The 19,303-nt window shown below is 31.3% G+C and overlaps 1 protein-coding gene across 1 annotated transcript in view; it reads left to right on the top strand.

The window, feature by feature from the left end:
- Window positions 1–19,300, top strand: part of LOC111699821 (polypeptide N-acetylgalactosaminyltransferase 5-like) — a gene marked incomplete at its 3' end in the record, with an annotated part of 25,330 nt that extends 6,030 nt beyond the window's left edge. Inside the window, 18 exon segments of the mRNA XM_023470556.1 lie at window positions 2,820–2,968; window positions 3,129–3,287; window positions 6,680–6,751; window positions 6,886–7,078; window positions 7,835–7,896; window positions 8,202–8,312; window positions 8,908–8,993; window positions 12,716–12,809; window positions 13,174–13,227; window positions 14,217–14,311; window positions 15,038–15,092; window positions 15,480–15,595; window positions 17,038–17,149; window positions 17,307–17,380; window positions 17,435–17,605; window positions 17,686–17,763; window positions 18,079–18,193; window positions 19,277–19,300. Coding sequence (XP_023326324.1) covers window positions 2,820–2,968; window positions 3,129–3,287; window positions 6,680–6,751; window positions 6,886–7,078; window positions 7,835–7,896; window positions 8,202–8,312; window positions 8,908–8,993; window positions 12,716–12,809; window positions 13,174–13,227; window positions 14,217–14,311; window positions 15,038–15,092; window positions 15,480–15,595; window positions 17,038–17,149; window positions 17,307–17,380; window positions 17,435–17,605; window positions 17,686–17,763; window positions 18,079–18,193; window positions 19,277–19,300 — 1,820 coding nt within the window.
- Window positions 19,301–19,303: the final 3 nt, after the last annotated feature.

Below are 19,303 nucleotides of genomic sequence, written 5' to 3'. Positions count from 1 at the left end.
GCTATCAACAAGGAACCACAGAGAGTAGACATATTTATATTTATATCAAGGTATATTTATTTATATTTATATCAAGAAACAGAAAAGCAAGATTGTGCATGGAATGCGGATATATAGCCTGTAAATTATGCCCATAAAACAAAATTTGTTTTTAACTTTAAAGCATTCATACATTCATTCATAATCAACTATAATCCTAATAGAAACAAACAAAATTTTGAGATATTTATCCGTTGAGAAATGCTAGCTCCGCGTGGAAAAGGAAAGTTAATTGCAGTAGCGTATACTCTGCGTACATATTGAAACCAGTTCTCTTGGGCGGAATTTGTAAACAAGAATAGATGCATCAGTGTTCGTTTAGTATCCAAGGAGGTTAATAGCTTCGAATTTTGATAATTTTGATAATCCACATATTAGTTTCCTATGATCAGAATATTTCATTGATTTTTTATGTAATAGATGGATCCCATGTCAGGCTTACATTGTGTTTACATTACCACCCAGAGACAGTACACTGCAGTAACAAAGATGCGTACACATCTGAAATAACTTTCTTTGCATTCTAACTTTGCATTAAAAAATACTAATTGTACTATGTGTACAACTGTGTATATAGTAAAAAAGTAAAAGTAAAAAATTATTTATTTATGAAATATAACAAAAACATACAAAATAAAGTGTTTCAGGAGAAAATATTTAAAAACCTCTAAAAGTAGAGGTTGTGGGAATATTTCCCCCCCAATTCTAAAAAAATATAAAAGTATGTACATTATAAAATACTAATTGTACTATGTATACAACTGTGTATACAAGAAACTTATTTAACAAGTATGTACATTATAGAATTCTAATTGTACTATGTATACAACTGTGTATATAAGAAACTTATTTAACAAGTATGTACATTATAGAATATTAATTGTACAATGGACAATTGTGTACATAAGAAACTTATTTAACAAGTATGTACATTATAGAATACTAATTGTACAATGGACAATTGTGTACATAAGAAACTTATTATACAGGGTGATTTTTAAAAGTCGATTGTTTTTATTTTTGCTTAATTGGATGAAAAATCTGCAATATTGAAAAAGAAAACCTCCCAATTTATTACTTATTCTGTTTGACATTTGATAATTCCCGAAGCAATAATGGCTACACATAGAAAAAATATTACAGGTCTCCCTTAAACAGTTTAAACAGTGTAAAAATACAGCATTTTTCTCCATTTTTTCCCTAAAATAATTTTCAACATTTTAAAATTATTGTTTCGGTTGTAATAAATCAGAAGGTCTCTAGTTATATGAGAAGATCTTGTAGAATACAATTCCAGTTTTTAAAATATTAAATTCGTCCTCCATGTGATGTAAAACAATGGTGTTCAAAGTTTGGAAGTTCTTTGGAAGCAGAGAAAGATTAACAATACTGGAGATAATTAATTTCTTTATCAAATGTCATTTAATAACGAGTTAATAAATATTAAAATTATTTTTTTGTTGTACCTTTTTTTGTTTTGGTGAACATTAAAAAAATTCGACTGTTAAAAATCGACCTGTACAATATCAAGACGAACCAAGATGTGAGTGAGTAAAGTAAAAACAAAGAATCTATGTGAGAAAGTTTCTAGAAAAAAAACCTGGAAATAAAAACTTTGGAAAAAAGTCCGAATTTTATCAAGTCCTTGGAAAATGTCACTGGAAATAAAATCCTGTGTTTTGGATTCCTGGGACTTTTTTTCCTAAAATAGTATGGGGGCTGCCAATAAAATCTCAGGAAATAAGATTCCAGGAAAAAAAGTCCTGAAGAAAATAAATCCGAGGAAAAGAAAAACCTAGAATTGTGAATCATGCATTTTCACTTGTTAGAGGACTTTTTTTTCCGAGGACTTTTTTGTATAAAATCATACTGGAGCCAGAAAAAAGTCCTAGAAAATAAAGTCTCGAATTGGTAGGACTTTATTTCCGGAGACTTTTTAATAAAAGGACTTTTTTCCACAGGACTTTTTTAGTGTGAAATTTTAGGACTTTTTTCCGGAAACTTTTTTTCCAAGGACTTTTTTGGCGTTTACCAAAACAAAGGACAAGGCGCTTCGACACTTTAAAGTCGAGGCAGTTTAAAAATTTGATAATTTACTTTTAGAGTTGTCTAGATCTCAGAGAATATAAAAGTATGTACAAAATAAAAAAATAAAACTTTAAAAATGAATTATGTTCTGCGTGAATTCCTCCAGATGTTCTTTAAAATTAAATATCTATAATTTCCGAAATGAAAAAATGTGTATCAAGCCAGTAATAAATAATTATCATCAACGAGTTTTTGTCTAAATTCTGAATCAGGCGATTTTTGATAAATAGTAGGTTAATTGTTAATTTAAAAAGAATGCAAAAAAAACATTAAAATAACATGACAAGGAAAAAATCGAAACGTAATTTTCCCCCTAATCTAAAAATATACAATTTTGATTTTAACTTTTAAAAGTTTACATCAAGCAACATTTTAGATATTATACAAATAATAACATATATGTACATAGCATATACTATAGTGGGTGGCCAAAATGGGGAATAAAAATTCAGGGGGGGGGATTAAATATATTTATCTCTTGTCTCCTTTTTGAAATCATGAATGAAGAATAATTTGATTTATCGGATCAAACAACCTGAACACTTGCCCCAAACTCTAATTTATCATCTCTATATCCTAGCAACCTAATAGGGTTAAAACCATTGGAACTTTAGGTTGAAAGATATCAGGTTAAAAATAAATAATGATGCGAGTGATGTTTAGTTCTTTATTTTATTATTAAACTTGCTTAGGTGGAAGCTACTTCTCTGTGGGAGGATTTGACTGGGGTCTGCAGTTTAACTGGCATTCTCTACCAGCTCATGAAGTAGCTCGGAGATCTCATCCCTGGGAACCTGCTCATTCTCCTACCATGGCAGGGGGACTATTCGCTATCAACAAGGAACCACAGAGATATTCATACATATTCACACAAAAATAAATATTAAAAATATATTTTGTAAGTTACTCGGTCAACTTTGCACCCTTACAGAACGGTAAATATTGACAGAATTAATCATTTCATTTCTTCAATTTGATAATCTCTTGTTTTGCGCATCCAGGAATACTTTGAGAAGCTAGGAACCTATGATCCCCAGTTTGATATCTGGGGAGCAGAGAACCTGGAGATATCCTTCAAGATCTGGATGTGCGGAGGAACGTTAGAGATCGTTCCTTGCTCCCATGTCGGACATATTTTCCGGAAAAGATCTCCATATAAGGTAAACTGGGATATTTAAACACATTGTGGAATTAAGCCAAAATATTACTTAAAAGAAACTGTCTCTGTAATTTCAATTGACTCCCCACCTAATAAGTTACATATGCCTAATTCATAAATATTGAAAAATAGGCTTTCCGGGCCAGATTGCCCCTGTTCCAGTAAAAACTGAAGCTTTTATGTGTTAATTATTTTCATTCGCCATTTTTATCGCACTCCATACTAATACGGTGTTAAATTTGGTGGATTTTTAAAAATCGTAAGAGCCTGACAGCCGACATTTGGGCTTGATCGGTTCAGCCGTTTTAAAGTTTTTTGAATAAAAAGAAACAAACAGACAAACAAGCAAAGTAAATAATTGACTATTTAGCTCTTTACAGTTGCTCTTCTGGCGGCCATTTTCTTTGTAAATCTTATTTTGCGGATTTTTCTGTTTGAATTTACGCATTTTCAAATATAATAGATTTAAACTTTTTTTCCTAACGTTTTTGACGTTTATTGGATATAAACAAACAGACAGACAAGCAAAGTATATATCACGAAGAGACTGTACGCTTCTCTAGACAGAAGGATAAGAACAATATTTTGCGACATTATTACTGTACGTCTTCTGATCGTTTAGATTTTACGCACAAGATGAGAAAGGCAAATTTATTCATGGTTACATACTATACAAATTTTAAACATTTTTGTTCTCAATATATGTTTTGAATGAAGATTATACATAATTATATAATTTTTGTTTTACATATGTCATAAAATTAGTTGAAATAATGAATAAAAATATGCAATCACCATTTATACATAAATGTAAAAACTGTTGAAATCACTTTTAAAAAATGCTGCAATCAGTTTTATACAATAGACGTTTTTGAATTGATTAAAAATATTAATTTATATTTAGATTTTAGAAAATGATAATATTTTTAAACAAACATAAATTAATGATCTTATTATCTAATATTCTATTTTTATCAAATTAAATTAGAAGAATAAATACATAATTCATAACTGTCAAAACAGTCGAAATCATTTATAAAACTGCTGGATTCAAAAACTGTTTTGGATTTATCAAAAAACGTTAGTTATTGATTTTATTTCTAAAAAAACATATTTTTCATCAAATTATTATAATTTTTTCAACTATTTTCTGCATTGATGAACCCATCTGTGTTCATCATACATTATATACTTGGATTCTTACTCAAGCCAAACAATTTAATTTTTACTTTTAATTTTAGAAAAGATCTCACAATATGAATTTACAAAATAATTGTTAATATAATTTCAGAGAATATCAAATAATGATAATATCAGATGAAATCCAACAATAATAATTTCAGAGGAGATCCAATAATAATAATTTTAGGGAAAATCCAATCGTCTATATACATACTTTGCTTGTGTGTCTCTTTGTGTGGGTGTTTGTTTGTTTGTCTTCTCGTTTGTATCCAATAAACGTCAAAACGGTTAATTTAATCGGGCCCACATTTGTTGTGGGACCTCGTGTGACCCCAGGAAAGGTTTATGGATGATCGAATTAAAAATTGCCTCTTACAAAATTCGATTTTCGAAAATTTAAAAAATCCATGAATTTCTTTTTATAAAATCCACGAAATTTTTGTTTTGTTTTTGTTTTACAAGTTAAACTAAAAGAACATGTTCACAATTGAAAAAGAGGATGATACAGTGTGCTTGAAGGACCTCTAAAACAAAAGACAAATCAATGTAACTTTTTTAGAGATTCTTTAAGAGCTCATCAAGATGAACATTTTGCGATATGTCAGCTCTTTTTCATAGGGCGGATTTTCCTGCAATTTGCATATTGGCAATAATTTATTTTTTTCAGCTATTTAAATAGAAACTTGCTTTGAACATTTTGAAAAAATACCCGTATTAACTAATTAAGATGAAAAATGTACTTTAGGATACTCTGCTTTAGGTGAGGATATAATTAGAGTTTTTTTTTTACCTCAGCCCTTTGACCTTTCCCCTGAACCTTTCTATACTCTTTATTCTTAAACCTTTCCCTTATCCTTTACTTTGAACATTCCATTATATTTTCTCCTACCCTTTTTAGCATTTTTTTTTCTTGGTATTTCTTTTAGTTCTTATGCTTTAGGGGTTAAGTTTTGTTGTAAAAGGGTGAAATAGAATAAATGAATGCGAGTTAATGATAAAGCAAAAAAGTAAAGGTGTTTCGCAATTTACTGAAATTAAAGAGGTTAACGTATAAGGTTTAAAGTAAAGTAAACGAATAGGTTGAGAGTAAAGGATAAGACAGGGTTAAGGTGAAGGATAGAGAATGTTTATGGTATGGAAAAAAAAGGTTAAGAGAAAAAGATAATTAAGAGTTTGGATAAAGAGCAAAAATAAACCAAGAGGAAATATAACTTTACAATCCTTTTCTTTAAACCTTTCCTTATTCTTAACTCTAAATTTTCCTTATGATTTTTTTCTAAACCCTTTCTCATCCTTCCCTCAAAACCCTTCCTCATCCTTCACTCTAAACCCTTCCTCATGTTTGACTCTAAACCCTTCCTCATCCTTCACTCTAAACCCTTCCTCATCCTTCACTCTAAACCTTTCCTCATCCTTCACTCTAAACCCTTCCTCATCCTTCACTCTAAACCCTTACTCATACTTCACTCTAAACCCTTCCTCATCCTTCACTCTAAACCCTTCCTCATGTTTTACTCTAAAGCCTTCCTCAATCCTCATCCTTCACTCTAAACTCTTCCTAATTCTTTACTCTTAACCTTTTCTTATCCTTTCCTCTAAACCCTTCCAACTCTTTTACTCCTAATGCTTTCTTTAACATCTACTCCTGAACTTTCATTATCCTTCACTCCTAAACCTAACCTCATTCTTTACTCTAAACAGTTCCAAATCTTTTACTACCGACCTATCCTTTTTTATTCTAAGCCCATTCACATCCTTTAGGGTTTATAGTAAAGTTTAGATAAAGGTTTAGTTTTAAGAGAAAGGAAAGGACGAGAGTAAAGAATAAAGGGTAGGTTATAAAGTAAAAGATACGTGGGAAAGGTCTAGAGTAAAGGGTATGAAAAGGACAAGAGTAAAGGATTAGGGGAAAGGTTAGATATATTTNGTTTTGGATTTTGGTACGAAATTGCGGAATTGCGCAAAACTTGAGTTTCGCAAAAGCGGAATAGGGCAATTTTGCGCGAAATGACTTTTGCAAATGATTGCGTAAATTGTTGTTTTTTCGCGCAAAACTGGTGCGCAAAGAAAGAAAAATTTTGCGTTTCGTTCCGCAAAAATTGCGCAAAAGTTTTGCGAATGGAAACCCTAAATCAAAGGTTTACAGGGTACCGTTGTAAATCATTGAAATTATGTCTACAATAGGTGGAAATCCAATGTATAAAATTTCAGTGGAGATCCAATACGAATGTTCTAAAAAAGAATTCTGTAAGGTTGGCAGAAGTTTGGATGGATGAATATAAGGAAAGTAGGATAAATCTTTAAACTCTCAAAAAATATATTATCTTTTATTTATTAAATTTTTTTATTATTATTGTATATTTGGAAAAAATATAATTTGAATTATAGTATTACTTTTATCCCTATGTTGTATCCAGGAGTACTACTATAGCCGGATAAACCATGATCTAGGAGAATACGGAGACGTATCTAGTCGTAAAGCTCTGAGAGAGAGATTGAACTGTAAATCCTTCAAGTGGTACCTGGATACAATATTCCCAGAGTTATTTATACCCGGAGATTCTGTATCAAGCGGAGATATTTCCAACCCACAATCCAACACTTGTTTAGGTAAAGATTTATATTCATTATACATTCAGTCGTACCGTCCAGTCTGGACTATACCTGTGTAAAGTCGACCCACCACGTTTCTGCAACAAATGTAGCCTGGCTAGATCACAATGGGAGGGGGGGATTAGGTAGAAGGGAAGGGGAGAAAAATAAAATGAATTTTTGTAATGTTTACTGCTATAAATTGTGAATAACCTCAAACTTACACCCTAGCACGCTAATTTCCAGTTTTTGTCCTTAGCCCAGTAAGATGGGACACCTATTCACAAAACCTATTAAAATTACATTTTTCGCTTTTTTACTTTTTGGTCGGCGGATGCGGTTTAAATGAAAAAGAATAAAAAACAAACCTGTAAGTTTACATATTGTTCAATATTCTAGACCAAATAGCGATTAAAAAATTTAGGAAACCAAACATCTATTGCACACACTTCTGCTTCTTTAGTAAAAGGAAATTCAACCTGTATGAAGCATAAAGTCTGACCGCGTCAACCTGGTTGCATCGGCCAGTCCTGTCGATCTAGGTACAGTACACACTGGGACCGGAAAGGTTGATCGGCTCGGAAATTCAAATGTACTATGGCTGCCCGTGATTATCTATAACCCTGGATAGTCCATGCTGCGTTGACCCAAATCCAATTACAAATAGAACTAAGTGTTTCGTGTAAAATGATCTGATCGAACAGAAAATAAAGTCACTTCTATATCTCCAAGTGAGTATCTCTAATTCTACTTACGTAAATATTAATTTTCTAGATTCGGGTGTTGGTCCGAACGATCTGATGAAACCTGTAAAACTATGGCCCTGTCATCATGAGGAAATCAAATCTTAAAAAATATATTTTTTTAAACTCTACCTAGCGGGGGTAGGGATCAAACCCGCCCCCCCCAGATTAGTACTTGATAACTGTATTCTATACATCTATCTATTCTAATTCCTTTTGACCTAACCTAACCTAAAATAGTGATTTATACATGGGAGCCGGCCTGGGAGGAGGGAGGGGGAGGGGGTAAAGTTCTCATTCTAAGTCTAAGCCGTACAATTGTACAACTCCAAAATTGAGCCAGCTGTATATAGTGTTTGAGCAGCAGATTAAGATTAAGATAATGAATATTACTCCAGGGTGGAAACCAATACTGGATGATGTCGAAGAAAGGAGAAATAAGACGAGATGAAGGTTGTTTAGATTACGGAGGATTAGAGGTTATTGTGTATCCCTGCCATGGAGACAAGGTAAGCCAATAAGTAAAGATGTTTTTTTTTTCAAAATTTTAAGATTAAAAATTAAAAGTGCATCTTCAAGCTTATAAATGCTCTAACTTTTAATTGGGAAAAAATAGTTGAGTAACTGTTTACATGGTGTACAGTGCACAATATGTACAATAAACAGTGTTTGTATAAAGTGAGAACAAGAAATAGAAAAACGACTTTTAGACACAAGGCACGACTTTAAATAGTCAGATGAACATTAACATGTTTCAATGTCGTCTTCCTGTTCCACAGTTTTCTGGTTCTCACTGTATTTTTCAATGGAAACCAATGGTGGATGTATTTTAAGGGAAACCAATGGTAGATATATTTTAAGGGAAACCAATGGTGGATATATTTTAAGGGTAATCAATGTTGGATATATTTTAGGGGAAACCAATGGTGGATATATTTTAAGGGAAACCAATGGTGGATATATTTTAAGGGAAACCAATGGTAGATATATTTTAAGGGAAACCAATGGTGGATATATTTTAAGGGTAATCAATGTTGGATATATTTTAGGGGAAACCAATGGTGGATATATTTTAAGGGAAATCAATGGTGGATATATTTTAAGGGTAATCAATGGTGGATATATGATGAGGAGAAGAAAAGATTGAAGCATAAACTCACACATAAATGCCTGACAGTAGGCGAGGAAAGGTAATAGGAATTTCTCAACATTTATTTTTGTTATTTATCAAATTTTTATTAATTAAATCCATTATATAAAAAAGGGAGAATAGAAATTCGTTGTTTTCCCCAATTTTGAATTATTAAAATTCCGGTCATTTTATCGTTTATCTTTCACGAGTTGCTTCATAAAAACACCTAGGATGGAAGTTTTCAATTTTCGAAAAATATTTTCAATTTTAGTACAGAGTCATCCACAAAGGATGAGACTTTGATAAACCCTCTTTTGATATAGTTTCAATCAAAATCTTGAAAATCCCCCCAAAAAGATGGATTAAAGATAAAATTGTCTATGTACAGAATAAATTCTGTACAGTTGTCTACGTACAGAATAAATTCTGGACAGTTATCTATGAAAGCTTATCTTTCATAGATAACCATGTACTGTGTACATAAAAAAGACGTCAAAGACATTGTGCATCTTTGATGGCACTTTTTAAAGGATTGACAGGGTAGGGGGGGGGGGGGGGGGAAGAAGAATTAATTAATTAAACTATCCTAATGATGTAATATTTCACATATTTTCTAAGTCCTAAAACCCCCTAATTCTCTCTGTTTGTTCAAGAACTGAAAGTATATTTCCAGGAAAAAAATGGCGATGGAGCCCTGTGAGGTGGGGAAGGAGTCCCAAGTTTGGATTTTAAAAGATTATAATGCCTCTAAATTAGAAAAATGAAAAACCATTTTTTTTCTGTAAAAAACCACCATTCGAGTTTATTAAACTTGTCAGCGTTAATGTCGTCTTTAAACATTAGATATATATTCTTTATCTGTGATATATTGTGTATACAGTTTGTTTTACTTTCAATTAAATTTTGTGTTTTTTTTTGTAAAAAAGGAACTGATTAGTTACTTCAGACTCTAATTTTGTTCACCTTTATCTTTGAAACCAGATGGTGCACACTGAACAAGACAGAGGGAGAATGTTAAATTTTGGCACAACTTTGGACCTCTTAGCTCCTTTAGTTTAAATCTTACGCACAAGTAATTTAGTTTGCGTATCAAAAATTATTTAGTTTGCGTATCAAAAATTCAATTTTTGTTTTTCACAACACTTATTTTTTAAGAGGAGTTAGATATAAAACATATAAAATTACAAATTTCAATTTAATTATAATATTAGAGTCAGAGGCTAGTAATCAATTCATTTTTAATGTTTTTCAGTAAAAGTCATAGTTGTAATTTCTAAATTTATTTTGTATTCTTGGACTTGGACTTAAGTTATATTTAAGTCTATAGTTTATTTGAGACCCAGATCCGAGAACCGTGATGATCTTACTCGAAATTGGAACTAGTGTTTTTTTTTCACGAAATACCTTCTCATGTTCTTTTAGAGAGATGTTTCATTTGTATAAAAAATTTTAAATTTATAGAAATATACATTTTTAGTCATATGTGTTTTACTTTGTGCATGGATTGTTTTTGTATATAAATACTCTGGAATAGGAAGACGTCTTTTAAACTTAAATTATGACTGTGAACAGACCCATTACAGTTGATTTTTTATTTAATATGAGTCTAGTAAAACTATTTGCTTTATAACAACATGAAATACACAAAGTATTGCTATAAAGTCGTCTTCCTATTTCGGAGGTTTCGGGTTATGACTGTACTATATATAGTATTCTTTACAACTAGATAGCTTGTCAATCTATTAGTTCACAATCGTATAGAATTAATCTACAGGGTGTCCCACGAAACATGACAATTGGTGAATAGTTTTCAATGTCTACTTCCAAGATAATGACTTTTTGCAATTTATTTCGTTATACAAGTCTTTTACTCAAATATATATTTGTTTGAAAACAATTTTACTATAATATTACTGCCATTTAGTATTTCTTATCATCATCTTTGGTATCAAACAACTTAACAAATTATGGAAGAAGACATTTTAAACTATTCACCAACTGTCATGTTTCGTGGGACACCCAGTATCTTAAACGAATGGTAGATCTGAGTAATACTTCAACGAAGAACAATTTAAGCATTTTAAAGTTACGATGGAACATGCCTGGAAAGTCTAAATTTTACTTCATTCCTAATTAGAAAGACCTGGAATTAATATCAGACGACTTTACAATCTAATTTTACAAATATGATTGATTAAACAAAAAATCACATAATGGCCCAAATCCTGCCATTTCCAAATTGGGGTCTTACTTTATTGAGCATTTAAAATTGCCAGAGATTTATATATAAAGTCGTCTATTTAACTGTCAATTAATTCCAGGTCTTTATGATTGTGACTAAAGAAGAAAACAAATTGTACAGTCGTCCATGAATTCATATCCTTTAATGGGTAACCCTGTATTAGTTCAACACTATAATATTTACTATATGGAGTATTTATAGGTAAACGAGGTAAACGGTTTAAGAGGAAGAAACGCTGATTTTGCAGTTTTAAGTCGTAGAGCGGTGCGAGGGAGGGGGTGCAGAGGCGCCATGATCCCCGCAAAAATGATCTCCGAACCTCAGGATTTGCAGAATTATCTCCCGGCCCCGCAAAACTGGTCTCCCAGCCTCAGTGACGTCACCAAGCCTCCCGCCATTCTGTCTCCTCGCCCCGCATTTTGGCTCCAATAAAAAAATATTTGGCTTTTATTTCCAGACACAAACAGACAGACAAACAAACAAACAAACAAACAAACAGACAGTCAAGCCAAATTTATATATAGATGAGCGTAGATTTTGTTAAGATTTAAATTTAGTGAAAAAAATTCTACAATATAATAATAATACTAATAATAACGTTTATTGCTAAATATCTTTAAATTTACAAAATTTTCAGAAAATATAAAAACATGTATATGTAAATGTACAAATAATATTTTCTTCTATTTAGAATAGCAAAAGGATATAGCTAGGATAGCTGTTTGAATGCTATATCCTGAAATAATACACATGACGGTGTGAGACCATACAACTAGTAAGGAGAAACCCAGATCAGGAGTTGGTGGGTATCAGAGACCAGGGGTTAAAGAACAACACCCACCTTGTAAAAATGAAAGATTAGAAAGAGTAGAGCTAGGACCTATTTTTACATATTATATGAGTCAAATATATATAAGGCATATATATATATATAATATATAAGGCATTCACGTTTTGGGATAAACGGATTGTCATATTATTTTCAAAATATTTTATATCTATCGAACTAGCAGAAGGTTTTTTTAGTTGTCTCTTTTAATTATCCTTTTTATTGTACATTGATTTAAAGGATTTCCTAAAGTTTAAAATTTAAAATTCTTTAATTACTTTATTTTATGTTGATGTACGCTTAAAATACTTTCTAAATCCATTAAATTTCCATATACAGCTGTCGGTCAAATTTGATGTGGCTTATCTTGAATTACTATGGAATAGTATATACAGCCTAGTATTTTCAGTACTTTTAGCATTCTGGAGACTTCATAAAAATCTGCGAAATTAAATTTATTTAACGTTTTTTTAATTCTTTTAAAGTTTGCTTTTATCACACGAAGCAAAACGTTAAATTCTGAACGATTTGATAATATGCTTATTTCTCTTTGCTCAGATTCAACATTTTCCGTGATTTCAGAAAATAAAACTGAAAAAAAACTTATTTTTTAATTACAGTAAACTTCGTAGATTTTTTTTGAGCATTCTGAAATCCAATTTCTATTTTATTTTTAAAATGGATAAAAACGATACCTAATTCTATTTAGAATTAGATTAAAAATGATTGATGAAGATTGTGTTGGGATAAAGTCTCTACCGGACAAAGTTCTTCTTAAAATCTTCAGTTTTATTCCACAAAAGGTCAGTCCCAATAAACAGGAGAATCCTGAGCTTACCCTTAGCCCTCTAAGTTTCCAAAATTTTGAAATATATTATTTTCCCGNATTCCTTTATACGAATTTGGTAAATTAGGTGAAGTAGGAAGACGACTTTTAGTTTGTTACTTTGTTTTCTAAAACAAAATACATATATACGTATAACATAAGAAATTAAGTTTAAATTGACTTATTATCATTTTTCTATTTCACTGTTATAGTGAAACCCATAAAACTGTGGAATAGACCCGTGTTAGTCGTCTTCCTATTCCTCTGTAGATTTTACTGATTACTTGGTGATTAAATGGCAAAGTACTCTTAAAATCAGATAATATTTACAATATTTTCAGTACATGGTGGCGGTTTGCTCCCGGGTAAACAGGAAATGGAAAACTATATCTCAGGAACAGAATCATTTTCTTGAACTTGATTAACAAAATCTATATATATATCCATACATAATTGTCTTCTTGTTGGTTGAACGTCAAAACGGAAAAACGATTGGGCCTTATTTTTTTGTGGTATCTGCAACTTGACCCCAGAAAAAGTTTATGGAACATTTAAATTGAAAATTTGTAACGAAAAAAAAATGTTGATATTGATAATTTTGGAAAACCATCAATTATTGGTTTGACGATGTACAGGGTGTCCCAAAAAACATGGGAATTCAGTGACGAATTTAATATCGTCTTTGTTATGAATTAGCATTGTAATACCTAATTTCAAAACCCATAATATTATTATGTCTGCTAGAGTTTATTTTATGAAAAGGGTAAGAAGATTGCGACTGGGAAGGCAACAATTAAAAGCTAAAACTATTATTGATAGAGAGGGGTTGCGAATCGCGCTAAATTGCTTTGCTAAACATTGTAAGCATTCATGAAGATTTTTTAGTTTCTGCATCAAAATACCTTGAAACAAGTCGGTTTATATATTTGTAGAGCGTTTGAATACGACCTGAGGCCTAATTTAAAGAAGTTAAGCCGATGCTAAAATTTGAGACGCGACTAAGATATAATTGGTTCCACTGAAAAATGTAATTAATGTTTCAAGATTTAGGCCTGCGCTCAATTTAAACCGGTTTTTGGCGAATTTGAGACGCGGCTCAAATTCATTAAATTCTGACTCTGTTATCTCCGCTTTAATGCTTCAAGTAGAGAACATTAAGAGATATCAAATAAAAAAAGAGGATTTAAAATGAGATATGATAGCTTTGTGACCTTTTAGTGTTTTCAGCTTGTATTTTCTGTCTGTGAACTCAAATAATCATGTATATTTGATTATGCTTTTATAATCTGATCTAAAATCGTCTCTGCTGTTAAATTACTACAAAAAAGCTCACCAAGGTTTTAAAATATAATGTTTTTTTTATGACTGATTGATCTGTGATCAGGATTCAAGACTGTGGACCTTTGTGTCATTAAGACCGGAGATATCAGGGTTAAATATTCCCAGTATTGAGTTCCTAGTTAATCTCATTCATCGTAGGTAATTTAACTTTATTTATATATGCAGTATATGATCTTTAGTAAATGGATGCTATGCTGTTTGAACTACTCCCGTTTGAACTATTGTTCATTTGAACTATTGTTCGTTTGAACTACTGCACGTGGTACCACGTGAGTAGTTCAAACGAGTTTATTTCAAGCTCATTTTAACTATATTTTTGTTCATTTGAACTTTTAACATTATAGTTCAAATAACCTTTAAAAATAGTTCAAATGAACCAAAAAATAGTTTAAATGAAATGGTTAATTTGAAATATTTTATGTTCATTTGAAATATTTCTTTGTGTTTAAACTATATCAATTTAATTGTATATGACCTAACTTCATGAATTATGACAAAACTGAATTTATAGAAAAATAGTTCAAATGAACAAGTAATGTGTTGATTTGAACTACAGGGTATGAAGTCATGTCAGTAGTTCAAACAAAGCATGACTTTTCGTGGATTTCCGAGGATTTCTATGGCGGATTATCATACCTTTACGTTCTTATATTTCCTGAAGATAATTTTTTTATTTAGCTTCTCTGTTTGTTTGCATGTTTTTATCTAATAAAAGTTAAAACGTCTGAAAAGACATTTTTGTGCATTTTTACATGGAGTTATAGTTTTAGGTTGATAAAACTTTATTATATAACTTGATTTTATTCATATTTGAAAAATCATTTGATTATCCTGTATTACCTCAATTGTTTTTTGTACCTATAGGTTTGGAACTAATCTGAGATACCTAGAGCTTCCCTGTGATCTCATAACAATTGAGGTTTAATTTTTCAAAATAAAAAATCAATTTGAAGTTATTATTAATGACAGATTATTTAGATTCCAAAAATCATATTTAAAGAGACGGTATACGTCATTTCGTTTATAGAGTGAACAGTCCAATTTACAAGGGTAAAATCTGTCTGATCAGGAATATTAGTTATTCTTATCTATAAACTGAAATGTAGTGCCTGAAAATAGCAAGTGTACACTACACTACCGGAACTCAATTTTCAGCTATAAAAATAAGGATTTCTACGCCATCAGGAAAAGGTATAAGTGATACATGTGTGAATCGGACATAGACCACTCTGTAAATAAAAATTTACGTAAAATTACGTCTACAGTCTCTTTAAAGTTAAAAGGTTTGATGAATAAATTGCTCCAGGTTCTCCATGAGCTATCTCAGCGGTGTCCTAACCTAACCCATCTCCTATTGGATTTCTCACATGGAGCTCAGTTAGCGGACTTCTCAGGACTCTCAGCCTTCCCCACCAAGATTAGGTTTAGGAATCACGGATTCTGAAAGCGACTGTCGGCATTATTTTAAACGACCCTCCATTAAAATCAACTCACAACGGTTCCCTTTAACTCATTATCTGAGTAACACTGAGGAAGATATCAATTTTTTTCTATCATAAAGATAGATGAGTTCTGTAATTTTTCTTCATTGTGATTTTTATATGTAGATGAACTGCAATCGAAAATTATTAATTTGAGAGAGAAAAACAAGGATATCATTTTTACTCAGACTAAGTTTTACATAGGGTTTCCATTCGCAAAACTTTTGCGCAATTTTTGCGGAACGAAAAGCAAAATTTTTCTTTCTTTTCGCATCAGTTTTGCGCATAAAAACAACAATTTGCGCAATCATTCTCAAAAGTCATTTCGCGCAAAATTTTCCTATTCGGCTTTTGCGAAACTCAAGTTTTGCACAATTCTGCAACTAGAGTTTTGCGCAATTCCGCAATTTCGTAAAAATCAAACGGTTGGTGACGGTGTGTGTTTCTTAGAAACAGATTGTCCAGTAAAAGTCTCGACAATTTTAGTTTTGGATATGCATATTTCCTAAAAGCGGATTCTTCAGGCATTGGTTACTTTCTTGCATTATTTTAGATGAGATTAAAAAGATTTTAGAATTTTGATTTTAAGAATATAATTCATACTTAATTAGGCAAAGCTTTTAATATTATTTAATATGATTAAAGTATTGCCTAGTTTTACACTTTCTAATTTCTATTTTATTAATTTTGGTCCCTTAATTTAAACTTTTTGTAACTGGAAGTAACCAATTGAGTGTAGTATAATCTTTATCATACTCGTATGTTAAGATTTTTTTTTTATGTATGGAATAAATCTTCAGTTGTTTAATTCTAAGCTTAGAATATAAATTTTTGACAATTTGCCTAAAAAGTTACATTTTGCGTAAAACTTGCGGTTTTGCGCAAATTGCGCCAAAAAAAAATAGCGCAAAACCGCGCAAAACTCATTGCGTTTCATGCGCAAAAATAGCGCAAAAGTTCGCAAAAAATGTGTGCGAAAATAGCGCAAATTTTGCGCAAAAGATTTAGCCATTTCGTGGAAACCCTTGTTTTACAGAGTACCAACGGTTGTTTGTCCCTTGAAACTTTTTTGACAATTTGACAATATTATCAAACCTAACAATAATGAATAAAGTTTCTTGATAATACTAATTGATATTTTGATTATTTTGATAACCAGAAAACTCTGAAATAGGATAACAACTTTTAGACTCAAGTTATGAGTTTAAATAGTCCTATTAGCATGCGACACAGCAATAGTGCAGTGTAAACAGACTCATTTCACTCAATAAGTGAGTAAAATTATTTGCTTTGTAACAACATCATTTACACTTGTATTGTTATAAAGTCGTCTTCTTGTTCCATTGTTTTCTGGTTATCACTGTATGATATTACAATTTTTAGATACCTTTGCTTTTGTCTGAGTGAAACCATTTTCCTGGACAATTTTATGAAAAAGATTTATAATTTTATAAATGGAACGGAATCTCTTCATTTGTATGGTACATATGAGCAGGTTAGTGGAACTAAGAAGTGTTAACGATTTAAATAATTCAAAAATCGTTGATTCAAAAATTTGAAAACATTAGATAAATTGATAAATATAGAGGAGGAGGAGGAGGAGGAGGAGGAGGAGGAAAAGAAGAAGAAGAAAAAAAGATTTTTTTATTTAGGGTGAAGAAGAGGAAGGAGAAGTTTATGAAGTTCTGAATATAAGATCTCTGAAGCAAGCAACTCCGAACCTCAGGTATTGTCGTTATCCTTGTTAAATTTTTTAATAGCATTTGACATGTATATTTAGTGTGATAAACCTGTGGGGAGTCAGCTTTGTTGATGATGCTCATATAGAAGCTTTTAGTTCCAACTGTATCCAGACACTTATAAATAATTAAATTCGATATTTTTGTTTGAATCTGAATAAATTTCAGGGTGGTAGTTTGAAGATATTACTTCAGCGGTGTAAACATCTCAGGTAGGCACACTAGATATTATTAAGATCTCCAGTCCCTGGATCAACACTCTCCAGGTCCTGTTAACACTGTATTTGTTTAGATGTTTAATGTTGAAACAGACTGGTCTCTCCGGAGATCTAGTTCAACAGGCAGAGTGGGAGAAAGCGACTTCTTTAAGGTTAACATATAATTTTTGTGCTTTTTTATCTTAAACCTACGAACAGACGGTTTCTTTTACCCTGTACAGTTTAACCTTAAACGTGGGATACACATTTATTTCATAGGTAAAAAGTCATCATTGATGCAATGGTATGGGCAACTTTTCCCTACTTAAAGTAGGTAACCCCTCAACAAGTTTAATGTTTGCAGAAGTGGATATTGAGCTCAGTTGCTGAAGCTTAGCGCTATTCCATACAAAAGTTTCGCTCTCTGATTATTTTACTAGGTCTTTTATTTATATTTTATGCTAGGCTAAGAATAGGTTATATTTCAGGGAGCTGGATATATCTTCCACTGATCTATCCAGTCCTGTAATCCAGGATATATTGACCCGTATACCAGGACTAACCTGGCTAGCTGCAGGTCAACTAGATGGGATGAATGACGAGGTAGGATAAAATTCATCACTTTCATTCATTCATTGGTAGATTCATCACTTATTCACCTACTCATTCATTCATTCATTCTTATCTTCTTATCATCACTTATTCACCTACTAATTTATTCATTCATTCTTTACTTCTTATCATCACTTATGCACCTACTTATTCATGCATTCATTCATTCTTTACTTCTTATTATCACTTATGCACCTACTCATTCATGCATATTCATTCTTTACTTCTTATCATTACTTATTCACCTACTCATTCATCATTCATTCATTCTTTACTTCTTATTATCACTTATGCACCTACTCATTCATGCATTCATTCATTCTTTAGTTCTTATCATTACTTATTTACCTACTCATTCATCATTCACTCATTCTTTACTTCTTATTATTCATTCGTTCATTCTTATCTTCTTATCATTACTTATCAACTTACTCATTCATCCTTTCATTCTTTACTTCGTATTATCACTTATTCACCTACTCATTCATTTATTTATTCTTATCTTCTTATCATCACTTATTCGCCTACTCATTTATTCATTCATTCTTTACTTCTTATCATCACTTATGCACCTACTTATTCATGCATTAATTCATTCTTTACTTCTTATCATTACTTATTCACCTACTCATTCATCATTCATTCATTCTTTATTTCTTATTATCACTTATGCACCTACTCATTCATGCATTCATTCATTCTTTTCTTCTTATCATTACTTATTCACCTACTCATTCATCATTCATTCATTCTTTACTTCTTATTATTCATTCGTTCATTCTTATCTTCTTATCATTACTTATTAACTTACTCATTCATCCTTTCATTCTTTACTTCTTATTATCACTTATTCACCTACTCATTCATTTATTTATTCTTATCTTCTTATCATTTCTTATTAACTTACTCATTCATCATTCATTCATTCTTTTCTTATAACCTTATAATCTTATAATCTTTTCATACTCATTTAATTATCCATTCAATCTTTTCGTATTCCCCTAGCTGTAATTATTCAACTTCTCGATGATAAATCAAAGAAAAGACTCCCTATTAATAATAAACCCGGAGCAGGTTCTGATCAGCTGGCTGGAGAGTGGG

Source organism: Eurytemora carolleeae, unplaced genomic scaffold (assembly GCF_000591075.1).
Source record: "Eurytemora carolleeae unplaced genomic scaffold, Eaff_2.0 scaffold347, whole genome shotgun sequence".
Taxonomy (NCBI): domain Eukaryota; kingdom Metazoa; phylum Arthropoda; class Copepoda; order Calanoida; family Temoridae; genus Eurytemora; species Eurytemora carolleeae.
This window is presented reverse-complemented; position numbering and strand designations above follow the sequence as displayed.